The sequence below is a fragment of the Opisthocomus hoazin genome, chromosome 24 (assembly GCF_030867145.1).
Source record: "Opisthocomus hoazin isolate bOpiHoa1 chromosome 24, bOpiHoa1.hap1, whole genome shotgun sequence".
Lineage (NCBI taxonomy): Eukaryota > Metazoa > Chordata > Aves > Opisthocomiformes > Opisthocomidae > Opisthocomus > Opisthocomus hoazin.
The window spans coordinates 2,315,482-2,340,210 of record NC_134437.1 but is presented as its reverse complement, the minus strand read 5'-3'; the positions used below and the strand labels follow the sequence as shown (position 1 = coordinate 2,340,210).

Here is a 24,729-nt window from a genome sequence, read left to right as displayed (position 1 = left end):
TATGCAGAAATGCAAGTCCTGTTCTGTCAAAGACTAGTCGTGCTCTTAAGCTTGGGGAAACAGTCTTTCCTCCTCCCAAACTCAAGAGCCAGACCCCAAAGCACATGAAACATTCATTATTCACTGATCTATGAAACATCACCTCCTCTCTGCCCAGTACAGCCTCTGGTTTAGGTAAAAAGCAAATAGGGAAAGAGTAGAGGCACCTAAGATTCTTCCTTCTCTGCTAGTACAAAAATTCATGAAGGCACAGGACAAGATTCAAATTATTTCCCAAGTCGCTGAATACCAAACTAATGCTGTTACCTCATTATACATCAAATATTCAACACTAATAAGTGGCTGTATTTTTATAACTTCACAAATTATGTATCCATTCCATTATCTCAGAAGTGCTGAATCAATTGTTCACACCTTCAACCCCATGCACAGGTGCTTGTTTTGATTTCACTAGGAAAACACTCCACTGCCAACTACAATAACAGGATGAAGTTGCTAGAGTGCAAGTTCTATTATCAAAGCTGCAAGAATTAGTTGGAAACAGTGCTTCCTTAAGTACAGTAACAAAGAAGCCTCTCCTTACATCCTATTTACTCAGTTAAATCAACACCCCACAAATTGCAACATTCACACATAAAAAACAGACTTTAAAATTAAGTCTTATGAACAAAACTATCTCTAGTTATAGGAAGTGTAGGATTTCTACTTTTTGCATGAGTGATCTTCCAAACCCTATTAATACCAAGTTTATTGCAAAATTCTTGTGCAGAAGTACACAACTGATATTGGTTTGTTGTGAGGAAATATGGACCAAGTCAGTGGAGCATGACCGAGACATAACTGAGAATAACCGATTACAGCACTTGATTATTTATTATTCCCATCCACATCATATTTGTAAGGTAAGCTAGGAGGCAGTTTGTTGAACACCTATAGCTTGACACAACAGACATTTTCACACCTGCTGAGAGATTTTAGCTAAAATCTATACTATAGTTTTAATTTGTTTCTCTTTGGATTCACTTATACAGGTAGACCTCCAGCCTTGAACTGGCTCAGTTGTCTGCTTTCACAGACCAAGCAACTCTTCCCCTTCAGGGTTACTTTTTAGCAGGTTTTTTCCCATCACTGCTTATTAGGTAATAATAGTTGGACTGCAGCAAATAGAAATCGTTGCAGTAAGTGACAGCCAGAAGTATTTACATGAGCAATTAATTTTGACAAGCTAGTTTATTTAGCATTTTGATTAGACTAACCAGCAACACATCGCTTCTGTAACTCTTACGCCCCACAGTTTAACCAAGAGGCAATGATGGAGCAGGTGACAAGTAAGTAGGAATCAACATAACTTTTCCCTGACTTGCAGTATGTCTTCCAATTTTTAAAGACCACCTTTTTTACTCAGTACTGGAAACAATATCCCAGAGCATAGTTCTGAAGCCCAGTAGTATTCCAGTGAGTCTTTCACTGAAAGAGGAGCCTCCATCTATCTAGAGTTCTGGAGTAGCTAGCAGATCATTTCACTGAAGTTGTCCAGAGCTATGAGAAAAGCTTCCTATGGGCCACAGTATTGTAAACTGGCAGGCTAGTAATCCTTAGAGATAGCAGCCCCATCATTCCAGAAGGTGATGTGTTTGCTTACAGCTGTGGAAAGCTACAACACCATGTATTCACCTGTCCTGCCCATGAGGCTTTGTTCTTGTCACAGGTAAGCTATAGTCTAGAGGCAAAAGCCTAGCTGGAGCCACAAGACAGTCTTTTCACAGCTGCATATCCCAAAGCTTCACTCAAAGGGGAGCATAAAGGTGATTCTGCTAGTGATGCATAGATGTTTTGCCCACAATGCAGCTGCCCCTGCTACCTTTGCCAGAAGTAAGGAGACTATCTTTCAAAGCAACTTGGAGGATGTTTCCATCTTCCTTGATTTGCTTCTGTTTTCACCAAAAATCTTTTTAAAGTCCCTTCAGGGCACTGATAGCAGATCAGACAGCTTTTAAAAAAACATGAGTAGGTTTATTGATATATGCATTTCCTTTTTAACTTACAAGAAGAGTCTAGCATTAATTTTCAATCTTATGTTAACATTAATAAAACATTTAAAAGGTTATATAATAAAATCCCAGAGTTTCAGATATACAAAGTAAGAGACAGGGATTAGACAGTAAGTGCTTTCTCTTTTTATGAAATTTTGTAGTACCAGCCTTCATCCCATACCATAGCTCAGTGTTTCAACCACCCATAACAGGTGCAGCCACAGATCTACCACTTGGTATTGATCCAGTGATATCTATCAACACGGGGTCCTGTGAAAGCAGCTGTTGGCCTGTAGACTTTGTAACCCCTGTGCTGGGCATAGTATGAGCCATCACTCATATAGGCCTTCCTATGAAGATACTGAGACCAGGGCTGTATGGGTGCCTTGCAGTAGTCACTGAACTAAACAGCAAGAAATGAGACAATATTAAAACATGTTTGGACAAGAGGAGAGATTAGTTTGGCCATCAATTAAGTCTATTGCATTCTTTCATGAGGGAACCTAGAAGGCAGATACTAGCTTTTACTGAAAGCCACATACCATTACCACATGCTTACCTGGTAGACACTATTAGGATTGCTGACAGTAGGAATGGCTTTCGGCTCTTTGATGAAGCTCTCCTCATCTGAGGAAATGCCAGAGTGATAGTCTAGTGCTGCTCTATCAACAGCGTAGCTGATCTGCTGCGGAATCTCGGGGTTTTCATCTCCTTCAAAGTGCGCAATTGTGAAAGGCCGGTTCTTCTCACCGTATCTGTAAGTCAGTATTTGTATAACGCATCTCTGCGCTAGCAGTATGGACATCTGTTAGTAGTCATCTGACACTAGCAAGTAAGTACATCCTCAAACACTAAGATTCTAGTAACAGGCTTGGAGTTGATTGGCTCCGTACAGGGCACTTACCAGCTTCTCAACTCACCTGCAACACACCTCAAATGGATCAACCCATAGTGTCATCTCTTTTGGCAAACCAAGCTTATTGAAGTCCACATTACTCTCCACACAAGCCTGCTCCAGCAGTGGATCTCTTGTCTGATGTTTGTTTATCCTTATACATCTAGGTGAGAACAAAGTACAGGTGGATTTAAAAAAATCACTGCAATTTTGGCTCATACAGAGGTCCATTTAAGTTCAGTATTTACTTTTCTCAACACATGTAGCCTGTTAATGCAAGGTCACACTTTTAGCCCCAATCAGCAAGTCAGCCTAACAAGGTAGTTTATAGACTCAGACAAGACTTTGTTTTAAGCACGTAATACAGCAACTCACTTCAGTAATTTTTAAGACTATTACAAGCAGTCACAACAATTCTACAAGCTAGTTTAATACCACTCAAATTCTGCATTCAAGAAGTCAGAGGGGTACTCAAGACACTGTGTATCATAAGATTTCCACCTCAGTTCTCTAGTCATACCTACACAAACACACACTGTGAAACCACTTTCCAAATAGGTGCATCTTCACCAGTTAATAACACCTCTTCCCCCAAGCTTAAGGGATAGCTAAGTGGTTCTCTTCCAATTTTCTGTCTCATTTCTCCTTTAAGGGGTCCAGGCACTGAAAGGGTACTCACTGCATCTTGAATGTCATGCAAAGTGTCCATTTCCCCTCCCCTATTACTGAGGGTCCTCTTACCTGAAGGCTTGTCCTCTGGATGGATTGTCCAAGTACCAGTGATTCTTATACTTTTCAAACAGTATTGTCGTCAGCTTAGCTGCAAATTTCTCCATTTTATGCTTGCTCAGTTTGTCTTCCCGTTTCACTAGCCTTGTGATGAAGAAGACTGTGGCAGCAATTTCATCTTTCATTTTAAATTGAAGCACACAAGATGTTTTAGCTGTTGGATAGTCATCAGTAGAGGTGAGACACTACACTAGAGAGATTTAATAACATTAAGGTACTATCAAGTTCCAAGGATAGATATTGCAAAACCTGCATAAACTGTGACAGATCAAACCTAGATAAGCCCAGTTAACAAACAACTGACAAATTCAGTTTTGGGCAGTGAAATCAGTTAGACACATTACTAGAAGGCACTTGCATTAAGCAAGCCAACAGGATATAAAAAAAGAGTTTAAAAGATAGTACTCCCTATTACATATCACATACTACAGTCAACAACCAGAATTTCTTACAATTACACAGCTCTTTTCTACACAGTGAAGACCACAAACATTACCTTCTCAGACCAGAGATGTTGAAAACCTGAGGTAAACTTTACAAACAACTTCAAAGAATCACCAACAAAACAAACCTAACATTACAAGAATCTATATCACTTACACAAAGACAAAAAACCAACACCCAAACTCTTCCTCTAAAATAGCTTGCTTCGGGTTTATATAGAACAGGAAATCATGTGGCTCTGAGGAAAGTAACAATATTCAGGTGTGCACCATTAGACTAACTAACATGCTGGTTTCAAAGCTATTTCCAATCTACTTGGTTTTATTCCAATATCAGCTGTTTCTTTTAGGGTATATTTGATTGATTCAGTACTCTGTTCTGTCGTGTTCACCAGCTTATCTCATAAACCTCTGTGAAATATTTAAGTGAAATATTCACCATGAGAAAAATAGTACCAGGCTTATTAATTAATTATTAAGATTGTACTTGGCTGCTTCTAGCGGACTTTACACAACACAGTTTCTTTCCTTATGAAGCCCCCACATGTGGTATTCTTTATTTTGAAAATTGTATGACTCTGTATTTATCATAACATTAATCTTCCTAATGATCTTCATAAATGTTCATAGTATTAGTGTAGCTTTATTTTATTTTTGAAGCATTTCATACAGAGTATGAATGGCTCTGTTAAAGAGTTCATACCCAAGCAGTTTCTCAAATGTGAATGCTTTATTGTCTAAAACTTCAGGCAATAATTAGCTGGGACACATTCAGGGAATAGCTGATATGTTCTTTTTCCCTCTGCTGTCTCAGGATGCTGTGCCTCCAGTGTCAGCTATCAGGAACAGTCAAGACAAAGAATAAATTAAGGTTAAAAAAAGCTGAGTATTTAGACTGGCTTTTAATTTGACTGTAGATGTTGCAGCCAAGCAATTCAAGGGCTTACGTTTCAGTCTTGTGAATAGATTGTGATACAAGACAGGAGATAAGACAAATAAAGCATGAAGGCACAAACTCACAGAAGTACACATCTTTGCAGAAAGGTACCCTAAACCATGAATTTCTGGCTATATCTGGATTTCTTTTCTCCTCTACTCACATAGTTAGTTCTTCGCTCTTTACATTTTCTTTGTGCATCAGAAAGAAGACTTACCAATACATTTAGTAGAAATTCTGGTTTTAAGGAATGAGTAATAAATTTTTTTTTAAAAAAAAAGGTCTTAGCTTTCTTTTTCTCACATATTAAAATACTTCCTTAACAAATGGAGACCTTCCAATAACCACTCAAATGAAAGAGAAATCAAAGTCTGAGATAGATAATGAATCTTCAAAAAAGCATTCAGCAGTGCCAGGAGTTGAGCCTTAGTGTAGTACACCAATGTTTTGACCAGAAGTGTATCCTTATCATGTACTCTGCACTGCACTTGGTTGCTTGTGATGACACACAAGAATTTTGTTCCATATATGAGTCATGAGTCCTTCCTTCCTTTTCACGTATAGCATGAGGGCAATGGTAGCCTGTTCTCTGCCTTTTGGAGAATGATGTAGGACAACAGGAAACCATTGATATGCATTGCCGGGAAAAATTTCCATACAACGTTTTTTAGGAGTTGGCTAGCCTCTTTCTGTGCAGCCTGTGAAGAATTTACTCATGTCTGACTGTCTGCATCCGGCACACCAAAATTAGCTCTGGGCAACAGATGAGCATTCTTGAACAGGCAAACTGGATTTTCATGCCTGAGGCCTGAATTTTATTCTAGAGATTAAACTTGCTTTTAAAATGTCAGGCAATTGATTGGTCATTTTCTGGTCTGAATGGATTCCCTTGTAAACACTGAAGACCATGTTTACAGCCGCATCAATTTTTCTTTGTTTTTAAACGTCTGTTGCATGGTGACAAGTCAAAAGAACAAAAAGAAGTTCTCAAGTAACTTGAAACTTGTGGTCACGCAGATTTTGCTAGAGAGGGTAGCTGAACTGCATAAGAAGTTGGCGTTATAAAAAATGGGGCTTTATTTATCATCTTAAGAGTGAATCCATTGATAAGAGGGGTTAGACTAACAGATACAGCTAGATACAGATCTCCTACAAGTAGGTCTTCATAGACTCATTTTTGACTCACTGTATGCCTTATGGTGGATTTGGGGTACAAAATCTGCTGACAAAATTGGTGTCCAGGAAAATACTAAATGAGAGCAAGATTTGCCACCTAAAAATGACAGATAATGCACATAATTACAGTTTTTGAAGTTCTTCTCAATGACAGTTTAGTCCACTCCGGGTTTCATGCACAGTCACAGACATACAGATTGTGACTTCTCTAGGGTTGATGCCATCTTTCCTGCCAAAGCTTAGGAAGTTGCTATACAGTCTGATTTCTTTGCCTTCATGTCGCTTCTTCACAATATCCTATTATAATCTAATCTAATTCTAATCAAATAATCTATAATCTATAATCAAAATCTAATAAAAGGTATGACTTCTTCGCATAAACCTTGTTTTACTTTTATTCTTGAACTATCAAGAATAAAAAAAAAACATTCCCACTGCAAAACAGCAGCAGGCATCATAGGGAGTTCATCTCCTGCCCTGGAGTCCATAATTTCATCATAGTTTCCATGTGGAAATTGACTCTGACACAGTTCAGTCTCAGGAATAATCCAGTTACTGTCTTTTCCTCAATAAATGCCAAGCTGGTTTGGATCAGTGGTACACATCAGTTGATGGGACTTTGAACTGTCTCCTGCCTTCCTACTTTCTCCAACTTGTCCGGGCAGGCCCTGTGAGTTAGGAAATTCTGTGACAAAAGAGTGAAGTGACTAGATTCCAGAAAGGACAATTAAAGAGAAGTCTGAATCCCTACACCACCTTCTTTTGTTGAGTTACTTGTTCCCATAGTTAACATATAAACTGCAAGTCAGCAGTAAACAAACTCTTCACCTGAGAAACCAGATTACAGCAGCGCAATCAGTCATGCAATAAGGTGCTATTTCTTGGATGTTAGGAGGCAAAATCCAGGCCAAACTGCACACATTTGTAACAACAAAGACAGGAAAATTTAAGCAAAGTCCTTGGCAATTCACCCAGTTGGCTCTAATTTTTAAGGTTGTCATTGACATAGCAATAAGTTCTGAAAAGTTTTGAACTCAGTATTTTTAATATCATGCAGGAGTTCAAAAGTATTTTTGTTAATGGCGCAGAAACCAGAACAGATGAGAGTAATTCTGACTTCCCATTTCAGTGACAAGAAAGACTGGCTCTTTTAATTGGGTAGATTCATTGAACGCAAATCCGTCATCTGCTGTCAGTTGTCACTGACTTGAAGAAAATGTAGCTCTGGGTACTCTATTTGGATAATAAGAAGCTAAGAAACAAAATGTCAAAACCAAAATTTAAACTGTACATCCCAATGTGAGATCAGTTAAATAACAGTCAACGAATTGTACTCCCACTCATTCCCAGTTGCATCCAAACAGAAACTGTTAGCATCCCAGTAGATATGGCAAAAGACATGATGAATAGCCAAGCGTTCTGACTGACATGATGCACGAGACAAATAAGTAGACATTTGCACCTTTCATTAAATGATGTTGTTGGTTTTAAATCCTTCCTAGCAAGAGCGAAAAACCAAACCACCAGCAAGTATTTCATTACAGTGCCTGGACATTCATGGGACTGATCCAGAGCTCACTGAAATAAATGGAAATCTGTCCAAAGACTTCAGTGGGATTCAGATCAGGCCTCTAACCCAACACAAGCATTCTTAGCCAGATTAAATTATGGGTCTCCTGGGTCACCAGGCAAGCCTAGGCATGAACTACAAAGGGAAAGAGTCAGACACAGTTTCTCTAGTAACTGCAGGCCAAACCAAGAGCAAACTCTGTTTACCTAAACACACTGTTGGTAAGAGTCATCCCTGCAGAATTTTTTGCAGTTTTCATGCTTTAAAGGATTGAGTACATGGAACTAACACAACAAAGCGCAGCTTACTAGTAGCAATCTTCCTTCTACAAGACATTTGATTTTTGTGGATGGTGGATGGCAGACAATTTCTCCAGGTAAGCAGCTGAAGTTCATAACTATTGATATAAAAAATCAGTAAGCTTGAGTTATTTTGGTATGGGAAAACATCCTAGGTGGCAATCTTCTTAGAGAAAAGCACGTTGTGTTTGCTTTGTCAGGCTATATACTGTACTGATCGCATTCTTTAGTATCGTGTAACAGCAGTGTACAAACAGTAGTAGTGCTGCATGAACACAACACCAATTCAATTGACTATGCCATTGTGTTGGAGGGCAGAAGAAACCTCGTATTTGGATGTTAAAAACTTACACTTTTATTTAAATCACGCAGTCTCTGTGCAAAGAATTGTTTTTGACTGAAACAAGACAGAAACTGATTCCAATCAAAGCCACAAACTAAAATTTTATTATGTTGATTGTTCACAAATTTTTTCTTTTCAGCTTATATAAGCAGACACTTTCTGGTCCTGATGAAAGGGCTTAAGAATAGGTATTTCAGAAATGAACCATGTTTCGATTCAGATTGTCATTTTTGATTGATTACTTTGTTACTCAGGGGGTGTTCTGTAATAACCTAAGTGATAGTTACCACAGATAATTTTTCTGGTTAAAGATTTTACCATGAGTAATGTATTTTATTATGCAAAGCACACATGACAGTACCACCACGCTAACTACACTGATCAGGAGGAGCCTTCTGCCCAAGGAAAACACTCACTGTTGTAAAAGGTCTTTGAAACAAGGTCTGTGAGAACACCCGTGTTGTGCAGGTAAGCAGGCAAACCACTAACGTATGACAAAACAGTGTCATACAGCGCAGATGCAGGAGAAAAGACGGAACTACTAAGGAAGTATATTCCACTACTTTAGATGTTCTGGTTCGCAACTCCATCTGTAACAGTTGACTTCAGGACCTGCTTTTACCCTCATTCTGTGGACTGTCATCTTCCTTTGCAGAAGAGAAAAACTCCACAGTTCATGGGTCTATGTAGCAATGTTCAGCACCTTCTAATACCTTTAATTCAATTCACATTACAACATAGGATTTTGGAAAACCCTAAATTTGTTTGAAGAGGATCTTAATTGTTTGAGCACCACATGTTGCTAGAATTTAATTTAAGATCACCAATCTTCAGCAACTTGAGCAATAAAACAAACTTTAAAAAAAAGTCTGGTGCTGGTCTAGCATGTTCTGAAATTAAATAGCAAGGGAAAGACAGCAAAGCTACCTGGGCTTATTTTATGCAGCCTAAGAGCTATTGCTGTAGCCTTGTAAGTTTTTATGCTAATGTAATCAGGTGTGGATTATTTCTGTCAGTTCTTTCTTCTTCCCTATTTGCATGCCATGATTTTTGGAAATGACAAGAGATTTGAGCCATCCAGCTGGTCATGATTTACATGGGCCTTAGAGCGGTACGCAGTTCTCAAAGAGAATGGGAAGCTCAGAAATTTCTAAAGGACAAGACCTTCAAAAACGTCTCAGGTCAAGTAGATATCCAAAATTACTAGACACTCTTGATAGTCTTATCCATACAGTGCTTGTGGATCACATCACCAGCTAAGAATGACATCTTGCAACTGTTGTTAACGTCGCAGGGAGGAGTGTGCTGTTTTTCTCTTGCGGTTCCTCCTCCCACACAAAAAGGGGCAATGCAGAGCACAAAATGCCTTTTCTTCTGCTCTGCCTCAGTTGCCAGTGTGGCTAGCATGGAGCAAAGGACAGCCTAAATTGGGGACAGTCAGCATTGCACCAATCCATACAGGCTTATCTAACTGTATTCTGCCCCTCCAAATGTAAGTGGCAGCAGGATGTGGTTGCATTGGTGCTGTTTGTCTGGTTTTGGGGCCTCCTATGGCAGCTAGACTGCTGGTATGAATAAAACCAGGCTGAAGCCCCAGCATCCACATATCAGTCTAGAAGCATGTACTTGTGACACTAAAGCCTGGATCACCTTTGGCATCTGTGACACCACCTGCAGCCATTTTTCCACAGGAGCAGGGTGGAAGCCCCATCTATGCTCCATATTGATCATGCCCATAGAAACCAATTTTGCAACAAAGCTTCCTATGGCAAGAGCCATCTGCACGTTTCAAAGCAACAGTCCAGTCTCCATGCACAACCCCCAGCTGAGTGACCATGACGACAAAGTGTACACAAAGGCTACAGGCATGGAGCTGACCTGCAGCCCAGACTGGGGACACTCCAACCCTGGAGTCCCAGGGGAAGAGATGGGGTACCCAGTGGCCACCTAAGGAACCATCCCCACAGGCATGCCTGCCAGTGAAAGACTGCTGTGTGCTCAGTGATACGTTGCTGTGCTAGCCATGGAAAAGGGAAGGAAATGAAGAGTGAAGAAGCTAGCTGTTTTTCCCTTTCCATTAAATCTTTTTAAGCATTTTATTATAAATGCAGTCCTTATCAGGATTGTTGCAAGGTAAGCTTCTTAAGGGTAAGTCCTGAATTCTTTTTATACATTTTAACAATAACATCATTTATGGGTGAAAGCTAGCAAAACCATTTAATTTGCAGACAAATTTAACCGTGTAACCTCGCAGACTCTGTTTCATTCCTGATTTAGGAATAGCCTGATAAATCTGTATAAAATAGTTTTATCACATTATAATCACATACACACGTATTAGACACAAGACATAATTGTTTATAACTACTTACACATATTCAGTTTTGTTCTGCAGAATAGATGTGCTAATTTCTTTAGCTACCACAAATTCGTGTAAAAGGTTTGAGCAGCCTGACATCTGACTACCAGCACAATCTATATTCCTATATTTTTCTGAAAAAAAAAACCCCAACCCCCTTTCTGAAGTTCAGGGAACTAGTGAAATTCCACCATTCTTACTGCTGCTGTAGTCACACACAGTTTCTTCTGAAAACCTTTAAATGGAAATCACATGAAACCTGTGCTGTAGGACATTAACTACAATGCCTCAACTAGAGAATATGGATAAGTAGGATCACTGTGACATAAGCACTAATAGCTGACATGCTGTAAACAATGTAGAATGTTATTCATGTTGTACTTTTTTCTCAGTCCGAATTTGCAGCTGTATTTGCACTTCCATCTCTGAATACAGCTACAAATTAGTCCACACTCATGCAGCAACGGCTGCTTGCTAAGGCTTTCCTCATTCCCCATTTCCGTTGTGGTGCATTACAATAATTTAAATTTTAGTTTTTCATTACTTTGTCTTTGAACTCCTGAAATGATCTTTGTGATGCATTCACTGCAGTTTTTATTTAGTAAGAACAATTAATCTGTGATACAAAGACTTTGGATTTAGTAGAATAACACCAAGGGTGATATGACCAATGTTTTCCATTATTGTCAATTGCTTGTTGCTATAAGAGATTTGGGGAGATAGAGTATGTTCATATAATTATTGGAAGTGCTTTCTTTTTTTCTAGGTCTGAATGCTATAACCCCATCACAAGAGTAGTGCTTGGTTTGTAGGCAGTGTAGTTAGCTGATTGTATCCATTGCTTCACAATCACTAACTTCACTGCCATCAAAACAAGGCACAGGATTCCCTGCCACAACCTCAGTACAGAAAACTGCACTACAAAACTTCCTTACAACATCCTTATTCCTAGTGCATAATTATTTATAATATTTATTCTTTTACAGCTTTATGTACAGAATTTTAGCTGTCCAACAGAAGCGTATGGTATATGTTGGCAATACCAAGTGAAATCTTAAATTTCTTGAAAAAGAAATTTCTTCTAAAATCCTTAGAAACTTTCCTGGAGCAAGAATGCTGTCTGTTGTGTTTAAATTGTTTAGCCATGTGAAGATATGTAATGTATACTCATTTTTTTATGTACCAAGATTGGAGTAAGAATTTTCTTGGTTGTACCATTTAGTTTGTCTGGCAGGTATTGGGAAGATAATTTTCATTTAGCTTTCATGTCTTATTTAACAAGTTAGGAAGTGAAGGAGGTTTTGAGCAATGACTAAATATTAAACTCAACGTATGCTATAAAAGTTTTTTTACTCTGACGACTTTGCTTAACGATCAAGAATTTTAAAAATGGAGAAAATACTTAATAGTGCTAGAACCTGCTCTAAGAGGTTTTCTTAACAAAACTTCAGTCTTCATCTAAGTAGGAGTTGAAAGGGAACTGCATCTTACATCAGCCTAGTTACTAGGCAGTGTAGTTAGCTGATTGCCAGAAGTAACAATCACTAGCCACACAGCCAGGTAAAAAGGTTTGCCTCACTGCATCACCACGCCCCACTTTCTCAGGCACCCTTAATGTGATTTTGCTTTCCAGAGAGAAGTACTGCTCTCCAGGGCTCACACCTTTCTAGAAGTAAGTACAAAGTACCACATGTTCCTGGCTTGCTAAAACTTGGTTGCCTAGGTTTCTGGATGGAATTAATTCTCAGGAATGAATAATGACGCATGCCACTCAGCTCTGTTGTACAGAAGAGCCACAGCCCCTAGTGTGCATGGCTGAGATATTTCAGCTGATACCTACTGTCCCGGGATCCAGACACTGGGATCACTAACTTTCTGAACAGCCCCAAAAGACACTGTCATTCAGTTGCCCTCTGTGAAGAATGGTGGTAGTAGGAGCACTTGCTCATTTGCTGCTTATTTTCCTCTCATTTGTCTTATTTACAAAGTGAGAAAAGCAGTGAGAAAGAGAGACTCTCGGAAACTCAAAGCATGGAGAAATGTGATGTAAAAAAAAAAAATCTTCAGCAGGTGAGAACCACTGATCCCAACTGTTTTTTCCTAAATATTTCAATTGAATATGTGTTATTTTGTGGAATACTAGATCTTTGGAAATGACACGATGAACAGTAATGAAAATCACCTGGACCTGGCCCACTGTGTGGTTTGCATGATGCAGCCCATTTCTTGACGGTTAGCGTAAACTTTTTCCGAATTGCATCATGCTGGCTTGGGGCAGGGCTGAAAGTAGTAGTCTGCGTACTGAATTTCTTCATAGTAAGCACATAATGTCTATTCTGATTTAGTATCTAAAAGTAGCCAGCCAAGAGTGCTCAGATTCAAAAGTGGATAATTTGGGAGGAAAAAACCTACCAGTCCTGCATGCATTTTCACACACAAAATCCTGACACAAAGATTTGAAGCACAGCTCAGAGCGGGAGATTATTTCTTAGTTGTCTTAGTTATTAATAGATCTTCTCCATTAGCCTGTGCCCAGCAGCAGCTAGTGCAAAGAGTTCACTGAGTGAGAGATGCAGGAAATTTGGTAATGGGCTGTTACTAAATTAGCTTCCATAAAAATGCTTCAGCTTTAGCCTGTCACTTAAGGACAGGTTTAGGTGATATTTTTAGAGGTATAATTCAAAAACTGCTAGACCAAGCCACTTCAAATTTTGTAGAAAATACTTAGCTGCAGAACAAATTTTTAGATTTTAACAAACAACATCAAAACTGAGTTTACGGATGATGCTGTCTTTCCAAAGGAAGGTATAACTGGAATATTGTAGTGCCTTTCAGGTTGGATCCTTCCGGACTGTGCAGAGCCTTCTGACTGTGGAGTTCTACAAAAGCTGACATCAACCTGGCATGTGACCGCTCACTTAACATTTTAGTTGACAGTTCCTGTAGTCTGTAATTGGTGGATAGGATCGATAAAATTTAGCATGCTATGAGGTATATTTACTCATGTTTATGCAGTGACTCAAGCATTTAAATTAGCTATGAAAAGAAGCAAAATAAGTGACATGGTATCCAGATCACTCAGGTTCATCTTTTGCAAAACAGTGGGATTGGACCAAGTATATTGAGCTTGTCGTTTCTCCTACTACTTTGCCAAGAAAAAGAAGACGCAGACAACAGTTGTGCTTGCTATTCAGGCACCAATAAAAACTTCTACTGAAGCCCCTATTAATCTTGCTGGTGAATTAGTGTTCCACTTATATACTGTGAATAAAATTCACACAAGTAACGGAAACTAAGACAATTGTTATTAAATATTGTAGTAACATTTTCAGCCTGACTCTGTAATTATACTATTTTTTTCTCATTTTAGTAAAACATTCCACATTTTTACTGAAAAGCCTCTAGCCCATATTTGGGAAGCAGGCCAGATGAGAGCAATCTGTGAGAGGTGCAGAAAGGTGCTGAGGTCTGCAAGTCTTTCCTGCAAGTCAGCAATCCTCCTTTTCCAATCAATAATTCCAAAATGCATCTCATCCGTTATCAGCAATTGGCCTTCATCTGAATTCTGGTTGAAGCTAGCAACAGTTCTCTGAATCTTCTGTTCATTTTTTTAAAATTCAGTAACAATAGATGATAGCAAGATTTTGCAGCTTTGGGTATCTGGCAGCCATAAAGATGACTGATTAATTTCAATGAGTAAACTACATTATACAGCTACAGGACATGCTATAAGCTTCACATAAGTCTAAGACAATTAAAATTAATGCACTGAACGAACTAAGAATAATGTTCACATTATTATCAGTCACAGGTGTCATTTACTGTTCAAATCCAAATTTCAGACTTGATTCAGGCGTTCTGTTCCTGTGGCATGTCCCGTGGGAGACCAAAACTTCGAAGCTCTGTTGTGTAGATCTGGGAAATCAATGTTGTCTCCACCATGGTACAGGGGCAGGGTGTTTTAGAAAGAAAGCTTAGCTGCATTAACACTGTTATTTCACAAACTGACAGTGAATGCATTTATTATAAAACAATATGAAATAGTAGAGAGGCACATGGCAAAAAAGCTGTGGTCTTTTGAATGTTTATTTCACTGGACTATTCTGCAATTCATTAAATCCCATAGGCTTTACAGGATACATTACGATTAACAAAGAAATTACAAAATTATAAACACTGCAAATCTGAGTAACCAGTTTCATGAGTCTAAAATAGGAATGCTTAGCTTGTCTGAAGATATCTTTGTATTGCTAGACATTCTACCAATCTGGCCACTTTTTCTTTTGATCTTGGTCTTATTTGGCTCTCTTTAGTTAGTAAGTTCTATTACACCATCATGAGCCTGACCTGCGGACTGCCTTCCTGACTTGAATTTGTACTGCTTCATCACGACGAACTTGCCTGATTATCCAGTCTCCTGGATGAACCTGGTTACCCCTCCTGGGCATGCACTGTTTGCCTGACTTGGGCATTGTGTTTACATTAACTCCCCGTAGTAGTGAACAAAAATACAGTTTCTTATTGTGGTCTAAGATGGGGCTCAGCTTTGCTTTTCTTTTTATCAGCTCAAGTATTTTACTTCCCTTTTGTGAAAGAGGAATAATAGTAAAGGATAAGGATTTGAATTCTAGACTATTGGGTAGGTGTTACTTTTCAATATCAGGACTCCCAAACATCTTGAAATTGGGCTTTGTGTTTTATGCTGTCTTTTACATTAATCTGTTAAGGGGAAAAATAGTTGACAATTTTTTTTATTAGGCTTTAATCTTATTTAAACTCGGAAAAGGTTGTTAAAGAAACCACTTTAAATGATGAAGATTGCTTAACTTCTAAAATCAAATTGCATGGAAGAAATTGTCATCAGACAAAAGAATCCACTGCACTAAAAACCAGGGGGGGGTTCCCCATCAATTTTACATCATCTTCTCTTAGCTAGCTCTGGATGGAAAAGAACAAATAAGAAACTTTTCTTTTTTTTATTAGTCATATGCTGAGATGTGCTCCTTTCTGGCTTTGGTTGAGGGTTTTCCCCAAATACTTCCTGGAGTGTCTATTTTATAACAAATTGCCAGGAATTTATGAAAACAATTTAATATGGTTTTGCTCAGCTTAAACTGTGATTTCTCACTATAGCTGAAAGCTATTTATTTCCATAAGGCAAAAATATACAGAAGTGCTCCAAAGTCTGGGAATCAGAATATTAAAAAATTCTCATTAGGAATTTATTCTCCCTAGGAAATTATTTTTTCTTCTAACTGTATAAAGAAAGGAGCTTTAACAAGTTCTAGGATGTGTACTTCTCTTCTTGTAAAGAGAAGAGCCTGGACCATTGATTGAAAAGAGTCATTATGTGTTCTATAGTTCAAAACTGGACTAAATTCTATCACCTTTGAAAATATCACAGTTTTAAATCACTTCTACAGAGTAGCAGAGACTGGCTTAACCCAAAGACACATATTGAAGACAAAAGTTATCTCTGGTTTCACCCCTCAGATGAAAAGGTTTTTTTAATGAGTTATTATGCATATGTGAGTCCTGAGTTACCCCAATTTTATAATCTCAAGATTATAAACAGTGTTTGCTAACTTTAGTATGAATATTCATCTTGACATTTGGAGTGATTCCTTCTGATCTGAGGAAAGAATTATTATTTCAGACCTCATGTAAATCTAGGCAGGAAAGTTTGCTCTCCTGAGTGGTGCGTTTTCAGGATCTCAGGAAGAAAGAGAAATTGAAGTACTTTATCCAGTAGCTTGTTATGCCTGCTTCTGCTGTATGTTCACTCTAGTTCTCAGCTTCAATGTGAAATTTACAGTTTACAATCAAGTTAAGTATTATATGCTTTTAATTCAGGTTTCTGAGCTTCTTGTGGTATATGTATTTCTTTTCAGGCCAAGAGAAGAGAAGAAATACTAGCTTCCCTGAGGAAATAGAGAGAAGAAAGGATTGCAGTAAGTCTGATTCCTTTTTATTATGGATGCATCTCAAGGTTTGTACATGCAACAATATGGACATCATTCATAGGACCGCAGTCCAATGTATGAGAGTTCATGGGGTGCTACAAACTGCACCATGGTTTCAGTCTTCCATAAAAAAAACACCTCAGTTTGAACTAAGTAAGCATGCAAAAAAGTTGGCTTTATTCAGTAAATTCCCTAAGAGGATGCTGTAGGCTGTGTGATTCTGAAAGTGTCAGGCCAGACAGTAGGAAGCAATAGGCTTAGAAGCTAAATGAAGTTTAAGAAAGCTACATATGGTTATTGGACAATTTCCAATCTGAACGCTGCAAGGAGTGAGACCATGATATTATAAATACATTAAAGTGTTTGAAGGTATAACTGACTGTTTCTTGATGCTACATTTTTTTTGTGTGTGCGTATATCTGTAATTTAGTCACCTGCAAGATGCTGGCCTTGATTACCTTCTCCAAGACAACAGAACAGAAGTGTCGTTGAGAATGGATTGCACGTGTTCTTTCAAGCTATCTCAAAAAGATGACTTAGTACATCAAAATTTTCACAGAAAATGTGGAGATGCTTGTGGGAGGAGTAGTCAGGAACTGAAGCTGACCTCACTGGTGGAGGCAGGTAGGGAGCAGGGAAAATATGAGAAAGTGGGAATCTTGAAAACTAGAACAACTTGGGACTGAGAAAGGAAATACAACAGAAGCAGTGACTATAGTGCTGTCAGAATGGTGGTGAGGACTGTGGCAGCACTTTGCTGAAGGGCCTGTATTCTATATAAAGATACATAATGAAAGGACCTCCATCACTTAAGTTAAACCAGTTTTAAATAGAACTATGTGTAAGTGTCTAAATTTCTCAGTTTAACATGCCAAAGGAATTTTTACAGCCTGTCCATTGTTAGTTGCTTTGATTTTTTTAATTGTTGTCTCCATATTTTTCCCACTGAAACACTAAAACTGCGCTTATAACAAAGTTATTGAACTGGCTTCACGTTTCACATATACTGCTCCCTAAAAAGCCCTCATAAACTAGATCTGAGCAATAACAGGAAGAACTCCATTTAGGGATTTTTATTATTATCAGTAGTGAACTCTAGATTTGCTGATTTATAATGGTTTTGCTTGGTCTGGCCAGATGTTTATCAGAAGAAAATTCAAGAATAAGAGATCTGTATTATGTTAAGGTACTTCTTTCCTTCAGCTGTAATTCACAAGATACAAAGCAGAGACAGGTGAGTTTTTACCCCATATAAGGTTAAACATCTATCCTTCTACAAACTACGTATCCTAATTAGTACAATTTAATTACTCAATACTAGAGAGTAGAACTGAAATTTTAAAGCTGATAAGTGTAGTGATCTGAGAAGTCACTTGGAAAACAAGATTTCAAAGGATACTTTCAGAAATGATGTATTCTTTTTAGACATAAAAAACTCCTTTTTTCTGCCTCCGTATTTAAGCTTTTAAATGGGTTCATATTAAGTACTTCCTCTTCTCAAAGTTTGTTAAAATTCTGAACCAAGTATATCTGCTTTGTCCAAATTCTATGCATTAAAGATAGGCCTGAAGCAAAACATGGGTCTCTTTCCTGCTGACACAGTAACTCGTGAGTTTTATACTCTGGACTACTCAGGTACCATATTAGTATGTTAAAAACTCACAAACTCCTCACTATTGCTAGTGTAATTTTTTGTTTCAGTGTTCGTTTAAAGCTGTCTTCAAGGATAAAGAGTAAGTTTGGAATGAACTAATGATAATTAATAAGTCTTCCTCTCTTTTTAGAAAGAGCTGATCTCTCATCCACGTAAACCAAAGATCAAAACTGATCAAGTAAGGTAAAGAAAATACTTTGGGATAACTTTGTTTTGGGGTATAACTTTGGTTTGAGGGTTTTTTTTCTCTGTCTAAATATTCAGGCCCTATTTTGGGGGGAAATATGTTCTAGTTTTATTACTATTATTTTGAAAATAGCTATTAAGTTTTATCCTATGTTAATAACTATCATTAATACCTAGTATTATAAAAATTAGGCATCAAAAGGCTGACAGTCTGATGCTGTATTTCGGTACTTTACTCCTTTCTACATATGCTACATTTATTCCTGAATAGTGGTGAAGAGAAGGAAGTGGAAGCTTAGACATTTTTAAAAAGTTATGAAGACTTTAATTTTGCTATTCTGGTTGGAATTCAGAAAGTCAGGGAAAAGACCAGTTGTAAAAGTGTTTCCATATTTCTGAAAGGGACAGGAAATACCAGAAAGCCTGTTCCTTTCCAATGCATGTCTTGGCTGAATGATGGAAGAAGCACCAGTGTGACCTTGTCAGTTGTATCACGCTGTATGGACGCTTTATTGGTTATATTTTTCCAGATTTTAAGAAGTTGCCATTTATTGCCCTGCTATAGATCCAAAAACAGGTCGCCAAAATAATGTATAATATCATCATGGCATGTTGCATGAGATGGCTCTTTTTAATTCTTTGGAAAGTCAGCCTTACAAACACTGACACACAAATCCAGAGTGAGGGCTTGATCCTGAAACTTATTCTGCCTGGGATGCACTGGAGCATTCTTGTGGAGCCCTGTTGAAATTGTCTCTGTTATCACACACGTCTGTAAGACACAGCTGGTACGCTAAGCCTTTAGGAATACCTGAAGACTTTGGAAATATGTGGGATGAAATGACCTGAAGCAGACTTCCCTTAAGTTTAGGCCGGTGACATAGGTGGGACATAAGGGGTTCCTGAATTTGTGACAAACATAGGCCTGAGAGTGCTGACAATCTGGTTATGTTATGTCAGACAGTTTCCTTTCTAGCATTTGGCTGTTACCTCCTGAATGATGCAAATGCTGGGTTTTTTCCAGTGTCAGTAAGTATCTACTAAAATAAACAGGATCTCCGCAACTGTCAGGCAGGGACTATGTAAGCAGAAACACGAGTTTAAGGTCACCAACTGTTACTGTTAGTCTGGGATTGAGAAGAATTGGAAAACTGCCCCAGCAGAACTACAACAGCATGTTTTGGCTACACGCAGTGTTGCACCTGATTTCCCTTTACACTGTCTTTGCCAAAGCGATTCTCTCTTTTTTTAGATTAAAAGGCAGTTTGTTTAACTGGCCTTGTATATGTAAGTAATTTCTCAATTCAGGATAGACAGGATTATTATTTTTTACTAATGGCTAGCTGATTCTTTTCACATTTACTACTAATACTTCCTGCTTCGTTCTGTGAAGTTGAGGCAGTTGCTTTTGGCCTTAAAGTACATCAGCACTGCCCTGTCTGTCACAAAATTTTAATCTCCTTCCTCAAACATACTTCTGCCAGTCAGATGGGAGCTATGGGTGCAGTCCTAAAGGTGTATCTGGGCTATGGGCAAAGCTACAGTGTGAAGAGTGAAAGAGAATAGTTACACTTCTTATGAAGTTTTTCGTTATTCCTAAAATCCATGTCATGTTTAAAAATGCTGACAAGGTCCCTCACAGCCCTTGATTCAGCAATTTCTTCCTTTTAATGAATGCCATTTCAATTATTTAAGTGAGGCCATTTTTCTCATACTGGCACCAGTTTGAGCAAGATGGTGTCATTGAATATCCACAACTTAAAGACTATGCTGTGAATGTGCAGCTTACATCTTCTTTCCAGCTTAACATATGGATATGAAAGCTGAGAAATGACGGACAACAATTCCTTTTGAAAGCAAATATCTCAGGAGAATACCGGTCCTTAGGTGGAATTAGTTTCTAGCATGACTATTACCTCCAAAATTAGCTATGAAAGAAAAATAGAAGTATGTGGAACAAGTGAAAAAGCTGAAGGTGCAATGTCTTCTGAGGTGAGCAGCTGCAGGAGTAGGTATAAGGGAACAACCTACAGAATGCTGTCTTCCATCATTAGATACTTCCAGAAGGAAAGCTTAAGCCAAAACAATCGGTGGAGCTTTTTACCTGAAATGATAGTTAATTGCATGGGAAGAGTTAAGGTTCATGCTTTATGTTGCAGCTTATGGCCTGTGAAGAAAATTGTAGTGCAGTTTATTAAACTATTACATTTTTTCTTTTAAACATTTTAATCTGAAAAATATGCATCTCTGTATTTACGAAAGCAAACTCACCCAGAGCACAAGGTATTGATTACTGCTGTATTCAATTAGAATAATTGTATTTTTGTAATGGTCTGTTAGCACTCATTACTAGGAAATATGACCATAACAATTTTACTAATGTCTCATAAAAGATTTATAGTCTGTATTGACCAAGATGATCCCTGTTTCCCTGTTTCCAGTGGCAACTCAGATGAATGGCTGAGAAAATATTTCATGTTTTGAGAAAAGCTGCCTTTGTCAAAATGTTTTCCATGTACAGAATACACTCTTTTCCTGATTCTTTTTTCCTTCAGTAGGACCTCTTTTTCCTTGTTGATCATCTTTTTCCTGATTTCAGCAGGCTCATGATTTGTATATATATTTTCATAGCCTTTCGATTTCCAAGTGTTTAAAAATAGATCTAATGATTTCTTCCTTAGCAGTATTCAGGTGAAACAGTGTAAATAGTTCAGTACTTTGGGGTTTTTTAGCTTTGTTTAACTAGCAGCTTGGAGTTTTTGTAATGAATTGTATTGCTTTAAATCTACAAATCAATACAGATCTATCAATGTAAAGTTGTCTGTACTGATAAAAAGAACAAAACATTTCTTCAGAGAAAGGCATTAAGCTGGTATAAAGCACTTTGATACTTGTATATAATTACATCCCTATTGGGAATCCCATTTCAAAAAATTCTCCCAATAAGTACCTTTAGCAATATAATTACATGAACGTAATATGTGCATGTTGGAAGGGTTTCATTTGGAATACGAATTTTGTGCAGTACTTCACCTGGTGAAATGTGATTTTTCTGTTAGCTTATACGTTGCCTTTGAAGTTTTTCTCAGTGAACTTTTCTGTAAGTTCTGATACTTGTATGGGCATTCTTTTGTGTGGATTCTCTGAACTAGTGTTCTGTGATTTTTGCTTTCCACACATAGCTAAGCATTTACAAGGCATCTCTGCATTTAGATACACATATACGTACCTGACACAATGACATAGACTGGGCTAAAGAACTCTGCACCCTGGCAGCTATTTCATGCTGACTATTCTCTGTAGAACTGACTAAAAAGTCAAAATCCACTCCATTTTGAGGACATTAGTGTGCCTGTAAGCAACTGATGTTTCATGTAGATTAGTTGCAGCTGCCCCATCAACAATTTGCTTCATCTGATATAGTTCTATTATTTCCAGCAGGCGGAAGCTGACCTTACAGATCAAGAAGCAGTAAAGGCCCTTAAATAGTTCCGGTAAATCGTCTGGTGGAGAGCATAAGTTGTTTCTTTGCCCCAGAAAAAATACCCTGCTATCAGAACCATGCTGCTTTGGACTGCAAGCCGTGTACATTCCTCATTAGACATACCTAGTTGCTCCTACTGATATATGGCAAGAACGTGGCAAAGGCTGTGGATAGGCTTGCAGCAACTTGTCAGTCTATCCGTATTTTTTTTGTTTTGCTCAAGTTAAATTAAATGCTTAATTCAGAAACATTTTAAAGGATGTTATTTATTTACTTAGTAAACTTAATTCCTAATGTGCTGTTGTTGATCTTGGAAACACAAAGTTTTTTATTGTCCTCTTGCTTTCCTGTTGTCTTGGCACTACAGTAGGGAACAATGTATGCCAATAGCTACTTATCGAGACTCAAAATCACTCTGAATTCTGTTCTTTATTGGCATCTTACACCAACGTACTGTGAAACAAAGAGGGGGGATCAGTTTACTGCCTTCTCAATGTGCAGGAAATGAAAATGCTTGTTTCATTTATGGGTTTTTTGAAGTTCTCAGCATGAAAGGAAAAGGGCAATAAAGTGCAAAACTGTCAACAAAGCATATGGGATGCTAGGAGTTCTAGAACTGGAAAGACGTATGGTTACATCTTTCTACAAGAAGATAGACTATATATTTTCTTCAGATTTGTTCCAGATGTAATCTATTGATATAATTTGCTTCAGGAAAACACGTTTTCTTTTCTGGTGCTCTCATGTACTCTCTCACACGTGTGCACCCCTCTACTTCAGTTAAAGTACCAGTTTTGCCTGGCTAGCATCGACATAAATCTTTATCATCAAAATTGGCTTTTGAAATATTAATGCTAAAATATTTGGGAACCAAAATATGTACATGGGCAGTCGTAGAGTTTTATTCCGTGGGTATCCATGGTCCTGGGATTTTTGACTTGAAAGGTTTGAAATCTTCTGAACTTACTAGACAGCTTTCCAATGGCACATTTCTATAATCTGAAGGGGCTGTTAAATTCATTATATATGTTTTGTGTATGCTATATTTACAAAAGTTATAAATGGACAGCAACTGCTTTGGCTAGGTTAGGACATTTCTTTACAAAAGTAGAAACCAGGTCAAATGGTAGAGTCTGTGGCTAGTAATATCAAGGGTGCACAACAAAGACACTAAGTTTTGTTATCAAGTGTTATACATAGGGTTTGAATGCTTGTGTTGACCTTTGCTAAAAATAGATCAGCAAAGGCTTCTGTCAGCTACTGCCATTTTCCTGTTGAAGTTAGCAAAATCTTTGGTAATCACTATGCTGCTGTTGTATGACAGTGTATTCCTTAGCTATGTTTTTGATATGGGAGAGGCTGTAAAATGCAAGTGGCAGAATATTTATTCACCAGTATTTCAAGAAAGCATGTTCATAATGCTGCTACTACTTGCCGTGGATGTATTTGATTTTTTTTTCCCTTCAGAGCCATTACAGAAATGCTTTCCAATGGATTTAGAATACAAACACGCTGAAAAAAGGAGAGACTGCTAGAATGATTAGGAGGGGAGGTTTAAGCTGTGTCACAAAAGTACCTACAGCTGTAAAGAATGTGAGGTTTTGTTTAACTTCTAGAAACACTGTAATTATTTTGGTTACTCTGGTCTTCAAAACAAGAAAAAAACTCCTCGGGCACGATTTCTTTTGTCCAAAGTTCTCCAAAGAAAGAATGTACTAGTGGAGCTTCAAGATGATGAAAATTGGCTTGATAAAGGCTTGACTTCAGTCTTACAGCTCAGGCTAGACAGTTCAGATGCTCGATTCTTCCCTGTATTTGAGACATTTCCAATTATATTACTAAACAGTTTGGAAATAGTTAAATACATATGTCACTTTCATGGACATACCTCATTTTGAGTTATTTTGTCTTCTAAAATACATGAAATTAAATGCAAATCTGTGTCACCAAAATATCAATCCTCATCCTAGCTCACGAAACCAGTTAAATTGCTCATGTCTGTAAAGTTGCTCAAGTGCGTACTTACTTACTAAATCCAAACCTTGATCACCAATGACTTAGGAGATGTGAAAGTTCAGTTCTGGAACACCACTGATGTGGTACCACATGCTGCAAGGCCCTAGCCTTAGTTCTGCTCCAACACCTGCCTCTGATATTCCTGACTTCTGGTGACCTGGAGAGGAATATCTTCATGATATTTTAAAGGATCTTCATCTGTTCAAGAAATAGTTTCTCAATCTGGACTCCCAAGAGTTGGTCTAGGCTTGAAGTAGTTCATAAAATCATTAATCTCCTATTTTAAAACATCGACCCCAGCTAGTACCTGAGCAGAAACTGTAGCTCTTAAAGCTCCTGTATTAGTTCCTTTTGGTGTTCTACGCCTTCTGCAACCTGGAAAAGCTCTTAGAGTCTGAGCCATTAAAATCTTAGCTGGAGAGAAACAGGTGCACACCAGCTTCCCAGCCACCAGGAAGCAGGGTCAGCGCTTATTAATGTTTGAAACAAAGCTCCCGTGTTCTGTTTTCAGCCTTGAAGCAGTTTCTTAAAGGCAACTGCACATCAGCATGGGGAGGGATTTGCCTTTTGGTTTCAGGGACT

At 38.1% G+C, this 24,729-nt stretch overlaps 1 protein-coding gene and 1 long non-coding RNA gene across 2 annotated transcripts; one reads left to right on the top strand and one right to left on the bottom strand.

The window, feature by feature from the left end:
• Positions 1-2,259: 2,259 nt before the first annotated feature.
• Positions 2,260-3,842, bottom strand: BTG4 (BTG anti-proliferation factor 4). The gene is made up of 4 exons (XM_009942281.1): positions 3,670-3,842; positions 2,954-3,091; positions 2,593-2,788; positions 2,260-2,436 (listed from the first exon to the last, which is right to left on the bottom strand). The coding sequence occupies exons 1-4, from the start codon at positions 3,840-3,842 to the stop codon at positions 2,260-2,262; spliced, it is 684 nt and encodes a 227-aa protein (XP_009940583.1).
• A 9,725-nt stretch (positions 3,843-13,567) lies between these two features.
• On the top strand, positions 13,568-22,283 carry LOC142364083 (uncharacterized). The gene is made up of 4 exons (XR_012766136.1): positions 13,568-16,795; positions 17,238-17,431; positions 18,592-18,644; positions 22,086-22,283. It is a non-coding gene; the product is annotated as an uncharacterized LOC142364083 (long non-coding RNA).
• Positions 22,284-24,729: the final 2,446 nt, after the last annotated feature.